This window comes from Melozone crissalis, unplaced genomic scaffold (assembly GCF_028551555.1).
Source record: "Melozone crissalis strain CALT ecotype California unplaced genomic scaffold, PUWL_Pcris_2 ptg000027l_1, whole genome shotgun sequence".
In the NCBI taxonomy this organism is placed as follows: domain Eukaryota; kingdom Metazoa; phylum Chordata; class Aves; order Passeriformes; family Passerellidae; genus Melozone; species Melozone crissalis.
In genome coordinates this window covers 64348916-64363131 of record NW_026535805.1, presented here as the reverse complement: position 1 = coordinate 64363131, position 14216 = coordinate 64348916, and the positions used below count along the sequence as shown (strand labels likewise).

Below are 14216 nucleotides of genomic sequence, written 5' to 3'. Positions count from 1 at the left end.
TCTCCAATTACAGTTTCAGGTAATGAAGTCATTTACTCCAAGTTTGCCTCCCCCTCCCCAATTCACTGTTTACATCTCCTGGGGCCTGAGACAATAAGGTGTCCTTCTTGAGTTTCAGGCCTAGAGAGGAATTGTTTTGTCTGAATAAAATGGGAGAACAGTAGCTGACAGGCTATGGAGTTTTAGAGTTATACACTAAGGCAGTACAGTATCTGAAAAATATAAAAGCTAAATTGTAAGGCAGTGGTGGCATGGTATTTTGCAAGGCCTATATCCCCATTATGCCAGCTCTGATTTGGTTTCACTGGTGGTGTTTAGTTTATGTTTGGTATTGTTGTCTGTGTATCAGGATTATGCAGTTACCTGAAAGCAAGATGTCGCACACATTTGGGTTCGGGTAAACTCCTGAAACTGCCTGTGAAGTCAGCCTGGATGCCCATAAACATAGACAATGAGGTCATTGGCACTGCTGCTACTAATTATAATTATAATAATTGAATAATAACAACGATAATAACAATAACAAAGGTATTGGTAGGAATAAACTAGTATTAATTTCTTTTTCTCCTCAAATATTGCTTAAAATTCCCTATTCTTTGATGTTTTAAATGAACCAGAAGTTACACAAAAGTATGCCAAGAGGTTTTCCATGCCCTGGTTATATCTCTTTCAGAGACATACTTTGAAGGCCAGTAATTTCATCTTATTTCTTCTACATTGGGTGTGAAATATACATAATTATTAAATGCAAGTAGAAATGTAGCTGCAACTAAAGTAAACTTCATTTTTTAATCCTTCATTTTAATGGTTTGAAGAAATTTTAAATGAAACATACTTCCCAGTGCAACTTGGTTTTGAAAATTTGAGTTAGTTGCACCTTCTTCTTGCCTTCTTGATTATGGTTTACTTGTGTTCAAGATGTTTTAAACATGTCACATGATATAGCTGAAAAGAAGTGTCCTGTTTTCTCATCTTTCACAGTTTTCATCAGTAGAAGAAAAAGATATGAAGGCAAAATGGTCTTTGTGATATAAGCACTAGTGAGACATACCTTTTTTAACATAGGCAAATCACAAACTGATCATTATAGCAAACACACTTAACAAAATTAATTGTGTTTCTAGGTTCCATGGTTCCTTTCTCCATGCGGATTTTGCATGCTGAACTTCCTCAGTACCTAGGAAATCCTCAGGAGTCACTTGACAGACTGCACAGTATGAAGATCATTTGCACCAAGGTAACAGCATCTCTAGGCACTAACATCTCCTAATGTTTAAGAAATAAATTTTACTGTCCTTATAAAGAACATTAAGTTTCAATTATGACATTTTTTACTTCATCTTGATGAAAGTAAGAAGCTTGCTATTAAAAGTAATGAAGTGCCTCTTGCATTTTAAGAGAGATCCTTCTCTTCTCTGTGGTAGCTCTGGCTCAGTTGAGTAGAGCAGAGGACAACATTTGTGCTTTTGCCAGGCAAGATGTGGAGCACAGTAAGCAGATGTGTTTAAGGGCAAGTAGGAGAGATTTCTGTCCTTCACTCAGCTGTGTCCAGCTTGCTGAAAACAGTTGTTAATGACCTTGATCCTTCAGAAATAGTCCAAATAACTGGTTTTACAAACAACAGTCATTTAGGAATATAAATACAACCTGCTGTGTTTGGTTGGGGTTTTTGTTTTGTTTTGTCAAATGCTATAATAAAAAATTGTGGCCTAAATTATAACATGGGATTTGTCAGTGCTAACATGGGATTTGTCAGTGCTGAAATTGGAGTCATGGTGTTGTGAGCACTAACTTTGCCTACTAACACCAGCAACCCTTAACCACAAATATTTGTCCTTAAATGTTTTTCTTCACAGAAGTCTTTCCCAAGTAGTCTAATGCACCAGTGAGCATGAATTTTACAATGTGGTGAACTGTAGAAGAAATGCAACATTATTGCTTTATTTATGACACTTGAAAGTTCAAAACTGTACATATGATAAACATGTGTGATTACTTCTCATTTTCAGTATTCCTTGCAAGTTTCCTATATTTACTCCTTAAAATAGCTTGATTAAGGGGTAGTGGAAGGATTTGATAATTGCCAATTGTGTAGCTGTAATGGCATTAAGTGTGTGAAATCAACCTTCTTCTAACACAGTAATATGTAGGAGAACCAAATGTTTACTGTAAAAAGCCCAGTTCTTATAATGAGGGGGAAAATTGAATGGTTTAGGTAATAAGAAGTGAAAGTGGCATTTTTTTGCAAAGTTGGAAAGAATTGATTTGGAAACTGTTGAGAAATATATCTAATTTGGCCAAGAAGTGGTACTTCTTAGCATTTGAAGATTGCTGTTATCTCTCATCGCTGTCCAGCTATTCTCTCCAGCCCTCTTCTTCATAAACAGTCCTCAATTTGAAGTAATTCTGTTCTTGTAGGAAATGCCATGCGCCTCTATTGCAGGATTTCATTTCAGTAACATTTGCCTGCCCCAGTCTGCAGCACATCAGCTCTTTCACATCTTGGATTTATGCAATCTGCGATCAAGTGCTACACTGCCTGCCCTCAGTCATGAAGGTGCCACTAGGTTCCAAAACTAAACTGGTTTCTAAGTTCCTGAATCTTGTAACAAAGAGTAAAAACTGAATGTGAACGAGGGAGTGACTGCTGAGCAGGGCATCCATCAGCTGTCTGGCAGACTAGATCTGGCCATATCTCAGTTACAGTGTGATCAGCCATGATTCTCTGCAGGTTAAAGATTGCTGGTCAGTAGAGGAATAAAATAAAAGGAAATTAACTCTGTCCCCACACACACACTCCTTTACAAGAACTTGAACTCATCTACAGTTTTGAGGTGGCTCTGCCTCTGATGTTTCTCTACAAGTGCATATCCTTAGAGCATATCCAGTGTACAAAGGAAGCTTGAAATACAATACAACATTTTGTTTGAACGTGAACTAGGCTGATTATTTGTTTAAATAAGGGAAACAGAATATGGTGGAGAAGATGAAATAGAAATAGAGTTACAAATTAATATATATTTCCCTGCCCACTAAGTTCTTGAAGAACAGGTCTCTTTACTCATGTTCTCAGTCCATCAATTGCTAGTGACCTGGGTCACTGCGAATTCTGTTATCCCTTGTACCCTTGGAGAACGCTGCTTCAAAGCTGGCTCTACATCTTCCAAAAGCTCTTCTGAGGAGTCTCTCGTTCTCTGCACTTGGTGTTGGTTCAGAGATTGTCACCTCTTTGCCTCTGCCTTCCTGTGTCTGACTTTGCTAGGTTTCCCCTGTGTTAGTGTGTTCAGTTGCAGCAAGAAAGACAACAATATCCCTTTGGTCCTGACAGCTTCCTCTGAGGCAGGATACGGTAGCCCGGACAAGCTATTGTCTGTGCTGATGGATGCTTCTTTTTAAAGTACAATAGACAGATAACTACTAACAACTAAAACATCCTTCTTGGAAATATTTCTGATCAGTTATTCTAGATACCTCATTCCAGATTACTTCATTTGTAATGCATTCATTAAATACCTTAGTTTTTGGAGCAATTCAAGGACAACTGTAGAAAGAAGAGTGTGAAAAAGGACAGCATGTAAAGATAACTGTGTTTTTAAAGACAGCTGTGAATTGGTGGCAGTTTAACCATTTGAAGTCAGGCCTGGCTGAAAAAGAGCATTGTTTATATATATTCTAATTTTTGTATAGAAGAAAATCAGAACTGTTTTGTTGTTTGTCTAATAATCTCAATCTCTACTGGAATGTTCAAGAATATGGTTCTAATACTTAGAAAAACCCATGGCATAACTAAGAAAATAGCATAAAGGATGTACACTCATTAGTCTTAATATTTGTATGTGACACTTGGGAACCATTTGGGTTATAACAGAATTAATTGGGAAGCTTTCAACCAAAAGCCTCTAGTGTTTTACCTCCCTATTTTAAAAAGTGAAAAAATAATCTTTGGTCATCCGTATTTACAGAAGGGCATACGAATCATCATTATGTAAATGAGATGATCTTGGAGTCATAAAAGCTAGAAGAAAGAAAAGACCTATTAGCTCACCTAGTCTGTCTCTGCAATGCAAAGTTGTTTTGTAGTTTTTAATGAGCCAGCCTATGGTGCTGAGGCCACATCCCCTGGGAGGTTATTCCAGGCTAATGGTAGTGCATTCTGATCATAAGAAAATTTGTCTTTCTATTTCATTTCTCTTTCTTAATGAAAGGGTGAGGTTTTTTTCCTATCCAGTACTTGACTTTAATCTGCTAAATTCTTTATTGCTTTTTGTTGTATATATTCTACAGACACCTGTCAACTTTAAATTAACCATTCAATTTAAAGATGGAATGGTATTTTTTTTGGTTACTTGGTCTTTACAGCCTTCATCTACTTACATGTCTCTGGTACCTGAAGCAGGATTGGAGGTTGGGTTGAAAAATGTTACTTTAATTTTTCCTGAATATATGTTTCCATATATTTTTTTTTCCTGCAATAATGTTTTACCTTTTCCAGTATTCCTGCAAGTGTCTAATCAAGATCTGGTTAGATATTTTGCATCTTCTTCTAGATGAACAACATTTAGGAAAGAAATTATCTGTAGTGCCAAATGGGTGTTACAGGCTGGGAGAGGAGTCCAGTGAAATTGTTGCAGTCTCTGTGTTATTGCTGGTCTTCCCAATATGAACTGCCTCAATCAGTTGTTACACTGCTAAGTCTGCCTTGAAATAAATCGTCTTTGAACAGCCAGGCAATAAGAGTAACAATAGTAACTTAAATCACAAAATGATTTGTTCTTTTCAAGTGTTCATTTGAAAACATAGGCATCATCAATTTAGTGCTCATAGTGCTGAAGACATGCTAAAAATGCATAGCTGGAGACCAAAATGTGGAGAGGACAACTGTCAGACTAAATGTAAACTCTTCTTGTCTGTAAGTACCTATGCTTCCCTAAATGCTTGAGGGAGAGCTGGAAATTTACACATTTCATAGCATATTTCACTTTTAAACTCTAATCCCTCAACTGCCAGAGCAGTTGGGCTCTTCTACCAGGTGAGTGGAGCAGTGGCAAGTGGGTTAACACTCTTGCTTCCTAAAAAGGCCTCTGGAAGCGTTACCTCGGCAAAGCTTGTCAGAAATACTTTGTGCCATTTGCCCATCAGCCACAGCTTCTGTAGTTCTACCACTCTCCTTCATGAGTAGTTATGTTCCTCCCTGGCCCTTTCATACACATACACACTCTTCCGTATCTCCTGGCCTTCTGTTTTACTCCCAAATTGGTGAACTCAGTCTCTTTGAACTTTTCAGTCTCTTTGAACTTTTCAGTCTCTTTGAATTTCTCAGTCTCTTAGGTTTGTTTACTATAAGCTTCTAGTGGCTAAGGTGACTTTAGTTTTCTGGTTTTCATATGTTACTTCAGTTCAGAGGGTATTTGTCTTGACACCCTGTTTTTAAATTCTTAGAAACTGTGATGGCCCTGTACCAGTCTGAGTAACCAAAAAAGCCACAGTTCCAGAAGCACCAAAAAAGGCTGAATGGTGGTATGCATGTATTAGCAATTCTGGCATACAGGCAATAATAGATAGGGAGTGAAACAGAAGACTTGGTGAAGTAATACTAGCCAGTGAAATTAATTAGTGTGCATAACAATAAGGGTTGAAAACAAGAAAAAGCACAGGTCATATGTAAAACTGATTAATTAAATGGTAGAAGTGTTCAATCATATTTTTCTTCATAGTAGGAACATGGGTGGTTAGAGCTATGTCGTGTGATATTGCTAGAATAAACAGTTTGCCACCGAAATATTTCATATTGATTAAATGCAATCATTTACACTGAGAAGCTGTCAGAATCATTAATGTTACTATTAAACAATTATTGGAAAATAGGGAAATACCCAAATACTGGAAAACTGCAGGTGATGTTTTTGTACTTAGGGGCAAAAGAGAGATAAACCTAGGGAATAAAACAATTAGCCTCAAATTATCACCAAGCTCTGTTTTAATGATGTTGAGCTTGAGGTCACAGCTAGATATCCCCAAGTAATGTCACAGAATAGTTAATGTAATACTCTAATTGTATGCTAATAACTAATTCTTCCTTTTTTGATTATGTTAGTGAGAATGTTTTCAGAGAAATCCATTGTCTTTTTAAACATGACCGCATGTTGCCTTGATGAAGGCCCCTCATTTTATTTATACCATTTAAAGAGAGTAGGAACGTAGGGGAAGAGAAAGATCAGGGTTTTTAGACCACAGAAAGTATATTATAAAGTGGTTTGGATTTGTGGGACGGAAGAATGTGGGGTTTTTTTCTGACAAGGTTCTTATTACACACTAGCATCTAACACTGAAAGGTGGCACTTTGATTTCTAAGTGATTTCTAGGTGGCTGCACTGCTTTTGAAAGTGGGGCTGAGAGTCAGTCTTGCAGGCATGCCACTGCCAGCTCATAAATTGCCATCTGTCAGCTAAGCTGCAGTACCTACTGGTGTATGCTCATAGCCTCTCAAAATCTGAGGTAAGGCAGCTCAGTCTAGCCCGCTGACCAAAGCTCACAGTAAACCATATTGCCTTGGATTTCTCATGGCCTGACAATTCTTACCAGGAAAATTAGCCTGCCTCAGCTGGCAGGTGGTGAATGTTCTACATTCATTGTATGTCTCTCCTTGCTCTTAAGTTCTTTGTAGCTGAATTTATGAACTTCAAAACTTCACTCTAGTCTGTGAAATGGGCTTGGTGTCTCATAGGGCAATTTCTTCCAGCTTAATATTTCTAAAATTGGTGGTATGAGATGACTTTCTGGAGGTACAAGTTGTCTTGATTGGCTGTAGAAAACGCCAACACTCTTTCCAAGGCCAAATTAATTCTACCAGTCTTCTTTTTTGAGGACTTCCTCTGTTGATTTGAAGTGTACTTTGTTGGTTTAGGAAAAGACAGTTACTTCTTATACTGCCAGAAGCTGAAAGCTCTTTATTTGGAAGTGTGCTCAGTCCCCAGAAGAGGCAGTGCCTTCTGTTTCCTTCGTTGGGTAACCACAGTGGCTGATGAAACAGCAAGTGGTGGTTTTTTGAAGGAAATCTCAGGCATTACTCTACAGCCAAAGTTATACATCTGTAACAAGAAAAATGGGGTCATCTGTGGGAATTGGAAAATGAATTTGGAGAATCGTAATGGAATTAGAAAAAGGAAAGTTGACTCATGTTTCAAATGGAGCCTTGCATGCGTACTTGAAAAGTGCTTCAGACACAAGCTTCATTAAGTATGCATTTCCATTCTTCCAGTAAAACAACGAATGTTTCATTCACTCAACAATTTACATGATTTAAAATTTACGGTAAATTTAAAAATGCAATAATCGCCAAAGTTTGAGAAGGAAATTGTAGTAAGACCTAAGAGGAATACTTCATTAAAGACAAAATCATGAAACTAAAGAAACTAAAGCCCATACTTAGGGAGAAGTCAGGAGGCTGTGGCCATCTCTAAAAAAATCAGTTTTGACTTTCACAGTGGTCATTTCATGTAATGTTCATTCTCTCATGGAGCATATTTCCTGTTTTACGTATAAAATGTGTATGACCCCAGAGTGTGCTAACATTTAATGTTCTGTAAGTATTTGAACTCTAACGTTCTTCTACAGTATGATGACTTTCTTACTTTGTGCAATTGATCTAGCTATGGTAATAACCAGTAATTTTGAACTGTACCTAGGTGAAGCATTCCTGCATGAATTGGTTTACACAAAGACTGTCCATTGTAGATAATTTGCATTAAATATATAGTGCTGTTTAAACTCATGTTGCTACTTTAAAAAAATTACTACAGATACTAGAAAATTTGGAACGAGGCTTAGCTGAAGATGGAAGTATGACTAACATTACACAGGAGAACAGACAAGGTAGGTATTAAACATTTTTTTCACGGACAGTGTGTTTTTATTGCTTGCCTAAGTGTGCCAGAAGTTTTCACAAGACTGCCCCAGACTGGTTAAAACTGTAGTTTTCTAATCTTATAGCCTACTCAGCCCCTGAAATGATACACTTTGTACTACTTTTTGCTGGAATTAATTTCACAGTTTTGCCCTTGATCAAACTTGTGCAATCAATCAATTCTTTTTCTTGCTTAGGAGAAACAACATGGCTGTTATCCTTTAGTGATGAATGTATAAGTGTGTTGCTGTTGCAGCTAGATAGGTGTTTCATCTTAAGCCTTGGGTGACTGACTCCTCTCACACCTCATGCCTGCCATCCACTCAGTTTTTTCAGACTGAGCTACCACCATACAGTGGCTACTGTGGCTTAGGGTGCTGCAGCACAGATGGCTGAGTCTCACTGTAGCTGCATGGTACTTAGACTCCTGAAATATCTAAGGCACTCTTTAGAATAATATTTAGATTATATAGAGCTATGTCATCATTTTCATGATTGTATATCCAATTATGTTTTCTCTTGTTCTTAGTGATGTTGCTTCAATAGTTTAGGGCAAATTACTGCACAAAGAAGGGTGTCCAGGACAAGCTTTTTTTTTTACAGAATTTATACTTATGAGGTCACTTGAGTATATTTGAAAATTACACAAGAGGAAACATTTTAGGCATTGCTATGGATTGTATGGACCCCTTGTGATGCCTAGCAAGTTAAAAATGCGCACACCAAGAAAACAAAAAACTTTCACCTTTAACTAACAGTCTAAGAAATGTTACCAAATTCTTTCTAAGAGACCATTCACACAGAGCCCATGGAAAGCATAGAGATAGAAGAGGCTGGATAGTGTTAATAGCAGAAAAAAGTTACAAATAATTCCTTAAACTGTCTATAAGGAAGGGTGCAGACCTGTTTGAACTTTTTTTCTACCTGCTCTTCAATTTGACTGGATGTGAAAGTTCCTTTAATATGTCATCGTACCTGACTTGATTCACCTTGTGAATGCATCCTAAAAACATGAACACATATGAGCAGCATATATCATAAAGATATTTGTGCATATAGTCAAAAGAATACATTTACAACTCTTCTCATAAGGTTTAGGAAAAATGGAAATAATCTTACATTGAAGTTAGACACAGCACTTCATGAGTTCCTGTTCTTTTCTCTTGTATTCTTTTTGCCTCTGTTCTTCTGCTTACTTCTCCCTGTTAACATTTTCTGCCAGAATTTTCATCCTTATCTCCACATCTTTTGTTTTTTACAACTTTAAAAGCAAAGTGTTTATACCCCTTTAAGGTACAAGGACTTTTTACAACCTGAATCATAATCCTGTGTCCTGCAGTCTGCTTCACTCATGGCTCCTTGCTTTTCCTCTCTGCTTCAGAGCTCAGATGGGCTCAGGAGGAGACACAGTTAGAAAAGCAGCAGCTAGTAGTTATCAAGGGACATGGCTGCAGAAAATTTGGAGCGATCTTTACTTGTCTACTGTGCAGCTGCCTCTAGGTTTAAGACTGCCAAAAAGCCCAGGGGACATTTGCAGAGGCTGTTGACTGCTGTTGTCTGTGGAGGTCAGCCAGGGCTGCTCCCTCTCTGCTTTGTCTCTGCATTTGGAGCTCCAGGAGGCTGATAATGGGTTTGCTTTTTTTCATTTGAGACTTGCTGAAGCAAACCTTATTAACTTTATGTGGAGACAGCCCTAATTCATTATGGGGATTATGCTTAGCATGTAATTTCCATGCTGCTGATGTAAGAAGGTGCAACACCAATCAACTTAAGATGTGCATCTCTAGCCTCGAACAGAGCACCTCATTTGCCAAATTTTCAGCAGGCAGAGAGATTTAGCATTGCACCACTTGCCTGGTAACACATTCTGTAAGATGCCAATTTTCTAACTTCACAGTGCCTATTGAAATGAATGGCTGTGTGGAGTACAGAGCCCTCGATGAAAAAAAGGAAAAGCAAATGCTTAGAGTAGAAGCATGGCCGCATGGACCTGCAGAGAGTGTTTCAGGCATCTCAGTAAAACACAGTGATCTGCTGTTGGGTTTTGGTTTTGTTTACTGTTTTGCAGGTTTTTTTTAACCCCTTTTCTCAGTGCTTAGAAGCCTCATCACACAGAGCTACAGAATTTCCAGATCAGGTTCCTGTTCAGTTTATAGCACAGGCTGAAGACATCTGGTTTGCCTACTTTGCAGTCCTTTTTTCAGAACTGTAGCTGGTGCCATCTGATTGTTAATATGAAATCTGGATGTCTTACAGTGTAGGAATCAACATCTAGTTTGTTGTCACCTAAGTCCTACAAAACTGAATGTGGTGACCAAACTATGAGAACATGCAAAAAAAGAGATATTTACTTAAGTGAAATAATGAAGGGCAGTTATTTAATTATGTTAGGATTTTGCAGATTCCCCTAAGGAAAGAAAAAAAAGGAAATGTGTCATGAAGTATTTCTTCATGGTTTGCAGTATCGTCTCCATTAGTAGCACTTGAGATGTGTGGTCCCAGGGGAATTTCTAAAACAAAAGCTAGGAGAAATGAATGATTGTAAGGTACAGTGGATGAAATACTGGATGCAGTCTTGGACCCTACATTATAACCCTCTTTTTGACAAAGATAATTTGCAAATATTCATGGGTTGGATTTTTTTTATTGTTGAAGAGGATGGAAGGATTTTTCTTTTTTAGGAAAGCTGATAGGCATTTCACCAAGCTCTTCTTATTTGTAATGATTTCTTTGTGTGCTGAAAGAATTACCTGTGTAATCTGCCATGCTTTCATCAGTGACTACATTAATGATACAAATGAGTGGTCTCAGCTATCACAATTTTATTGAAATAGCTTCTTCTCCCTTCCCCCCACTCTCAAATCATTACAGTGACCTTGACAGCTGATTGACTGAGATACATGTATTTTTCAAATGGACTAAATGAATAGTCCTAATGTTTTTTTGTGAGGATTAGAGAAATATTTCTAGCATTGATCTATGGTTCTGTAACATGAGAGAAAATACGGGTCTGTGTGCACTGTTCTCTTACAACATCAGGAGTCTGTCTGCAAAGCAAAAGGAAGAAATCTGCTGCAGCTTTTAATGCCTGCAAGCTCCAGGAGAATAGGGAAAGCAGACAAGCTTGGCAGATTTTTTTCAGCATATCTCTCAGCCAGAGGCAAGCACAAACAGTCCCAGACTCAGACATTTCTCACTCTGCATGTTTTGGCTCTTAGATGACATTCTAGCTATGTTTGATTTTTTAATTTATCACATTTAATGCTGTCGATTACATGTTTTTAAACTGTTGCTCATTATCTCTTGAATCCTTTTATGCACCTTTTGTTCTGATGTTGGAAAATGTGTGGCTTATTTTGGTGTTTAATATTTGGCCTGAGCTGAGAGCTGAGTGACTGTCTATTGCTCTGCATTGTTGCCTTGTCTGTGGTACCCAGAGCTGCTTGAGCAATTCCCTTGGAGAGATGCAGAATTCTCTGATGCTGCAGCAGGGCTGAGGATTAAAAATTCTAGGCTAAACCCCAGTGGTGTTAACGAGGGGGACCTTTCAAAATCGTAATTCATAGGACCAATAATTGATGGCAAGAAAGAACCTCTAATTTATTTGTGCAAATTCACAAGCTGCTCTTATTTTGCAGCCTCTGTTCAGCTGTGGAGGTCACGTCTGGGCCGGGTGATGTACTCCATGGCAAACTGTCTGCTAATGATGAAGGTACGTGGGTGGCAGAACTGCAGAGGTACCGTATATTCCAGAATAGAATGTCAGAGAAAATGCCAGTGAATTACTGGTGCAGAGATAAGGGAAGACTACCTGACAGTACATTAAGGTTTTGCTTAGTGAAGAATTAATTAGGCTTAACAATGTCTTATTTAATAGATAGCTATTTGCAGTAATATTCTTTGGGAACATATCTGTACTTATTTCTCCCCAAATCATCCTAGAGAACATGCAATAACAATACAGAATTTGCATTTTTAAATTGAATTTTTCAAACACTTAACTAAATGCTCTAATTAAAAGCAATTATGTGCTCTGCCTTTTTCAAACTGTGCACTAGGAATGTTGGTCTGTTTGTGAGGTTTAATAACACTGTAGCTTTTGTAGCTGATAGAGATCCGAAACATCTAAATACATCCTCCCTTGTCAACTGATCTCAGTTGTAATATGTTTTCTTTCAAGTTTAAATCCTCACTAGTGGGTAGGGGTGGAAGAGAAAGCAATAAAAGCAAAAGTGACTAGCTGTCACTGCTGGGGTTTTCTGCCTTGATTCCTCCTTACATTTTTTAACCAATTGTATTCCGTTTGGTGCAACACTCAGCTTCTCCTTATATTCTGGAAGCAGAAATAAAACTACTTCTGCCGATCCTGTTGTGGTCAGGAAAACAGGGGTGTCACCATTCTTGCAGCAAACTGCTGTTACTCTGAGCCTGACTGTGCTCTATAAATCAATTAGCAGCAACAGCCTTGGAGCAGGGATGTCAGCAGTGAAATCCTCACAGGCCAAGATTTGCACTCCTGGCTCCCTGCTCTTCAATTACCCAAGGTCATACCAGACCTGATTGTCTGATGTTTACTGAGCTACTTCCCAAACAAGGCTCCATTCTTAATATTACAATACCTCAAAAAAGTATGGCTTGTTGGTTTTTTTTGGTTTTTTTGTTTTTTTTTTTTAAATAAGAGCCATCTATACAGCTTTACTTGAAATGGAATATTCTTGTTGTGGGAATAAGGGGAAACACACATTTATTTTCATGATTATGTTGTAATAAGAACATTTCTATCTTGCATAGAAATAATTGTTCATTAAAACAATTTGTCTTTTGAAGTAGGTACATGACATAGGCTCATTTTTTAAATCATTCTCCTTTTCAGTAAACAAGTGAAGAAAAGCATGAACTGCTATCCCAAACAAAGTAGAATATATAAATAAAAATAGTTTTATATATTTTTTCAAGAACTTCACTTTACTTTTTGCTGTGAATTCTTTTTTAACTCATGTTTTTCATGTGTACACACAAATCTACATGCACACACAGTTCTCACCTTCCTCTGGTTTTATCTTGTTAGTGATATTTTCTTTGAGTAACAAATACATTTGTGAATACCAATTATCATCTTTTTGGAAATTATATTTCAAAAATATGGCAGCTCAGATACTTCTTAAGACCAGTTGTATTTAGGGCCTATCTGACAGCTGTTGAATTAGAAATGTATGGTTCACAGTAACTTCCAAATTACCCACAATTGCATTAATTAATGCATAATTACTTCCATATGAAATTTGCATTTCAGTGAATTTTCTATAGAGTACCTGTGAGTCTTTAGGTTTTCAGGAATATCCCCAGACCCTTCTAACATGCAGCAGTCCTGTAGTCATCTTCTCCACCTTCCAGAGTATTCAGCATGAATCTATTCAGATTAGTTTTAAACACACTTTTGTAAGTTCTCCCATTATCAGTTATATTCATTTCACACAGTTCCACCCTTTTTTGCTGTTGTATCATATACTTTAAAAACTGCATTTGTTTTTATTCGAGTGTTTCAAGTGTGTGTCATTTAAGAAAAAACGATTTCATTCTCCAAGTCAGCACCATCTATTGCCATCTAGTGACCATTTACAATATTGCAGCACTGTGCTTGGTCCCCGGATAGTGTTAGGTGATGGAATACCTTGGGCAAGTAGTTGATGATTATGATTATAATAATAATTTATTAAAGTAAAACTGTGTGAATTTGGTATGAAAAAAAACCCCAAACATATTATCTTACTTTTACTGACATCTGTCTTTTGCCAAAAAAACTACAGTAGTATTTAACAGGGAACAATCTTGTCAGGATTGAGACTTGAAAATTTAAAAAAAAATCCACCTTGATTAGATGTTTGCCCTATAACTATTTAAATCTAAATTTGTTAGCCTCAATTCTTAATTAGGTTTATTTCATGTCATATCTTTTCTGCATTACTTATGTGAATCAAAGAATTCTGTTTATGTAGTATAATGATTTTTTCCTTTTTAAATATGTCTCATTTGTTTCATAGGTAAACATCTCCTTAAATTTTGAGATGGAGGGTTATCTTATTTTGGGGTAGAGAGTGAAGGCCGAGTGGTTCACCCAGACACAGGAAATGAGTCATGTCTCCTACACGCTGGGAATATCTTTCCTAGGTACTGATCTCTGCCTGCTGTGTCCCTTTATCCATGTGACCAGTGACAGTTTGGTAGTAGTTCAAGGCAGTCTTTTTTTCCTGTTCATCTCCCTTTCTTTGTCTAACCTTTCTTAACTGGGTTCTGCCTTCTTTCTGTGCACCAT

At 37.4% G+C, this 14216-nt stretch overlaps 1 protein-coding gene across 3 annotated transcripts in view; it reads left to right on the top strand.

Annotated features, from left to right (window-relative positions):
* Positions 1-14216, top strand: part of TRAPPC12 (trafficking protein particle complex subunit 12) — a 50921-nt gene that overhangs the window by 23729 nt on the left and 12976 nt on the right. For all 3 annotated transcript variants that reach the window (XM_054280277.1, XM_054280274.1, XM_054280276.1), the window contains exons 6-8: positions 1125-1237; positions 7800-7872; positions 11542-11615. In XM_054280277.1, coding sequence (XP_054136252.1) covers positions 1125-1237; positions 7800-7872; positions 11542-11615 — 260 coding nt within the window. The remainder of the gene's footprint in view (positions 1-1124; positions 1238-7799; positions 7873-11541; positions 11616-14216) is intronic.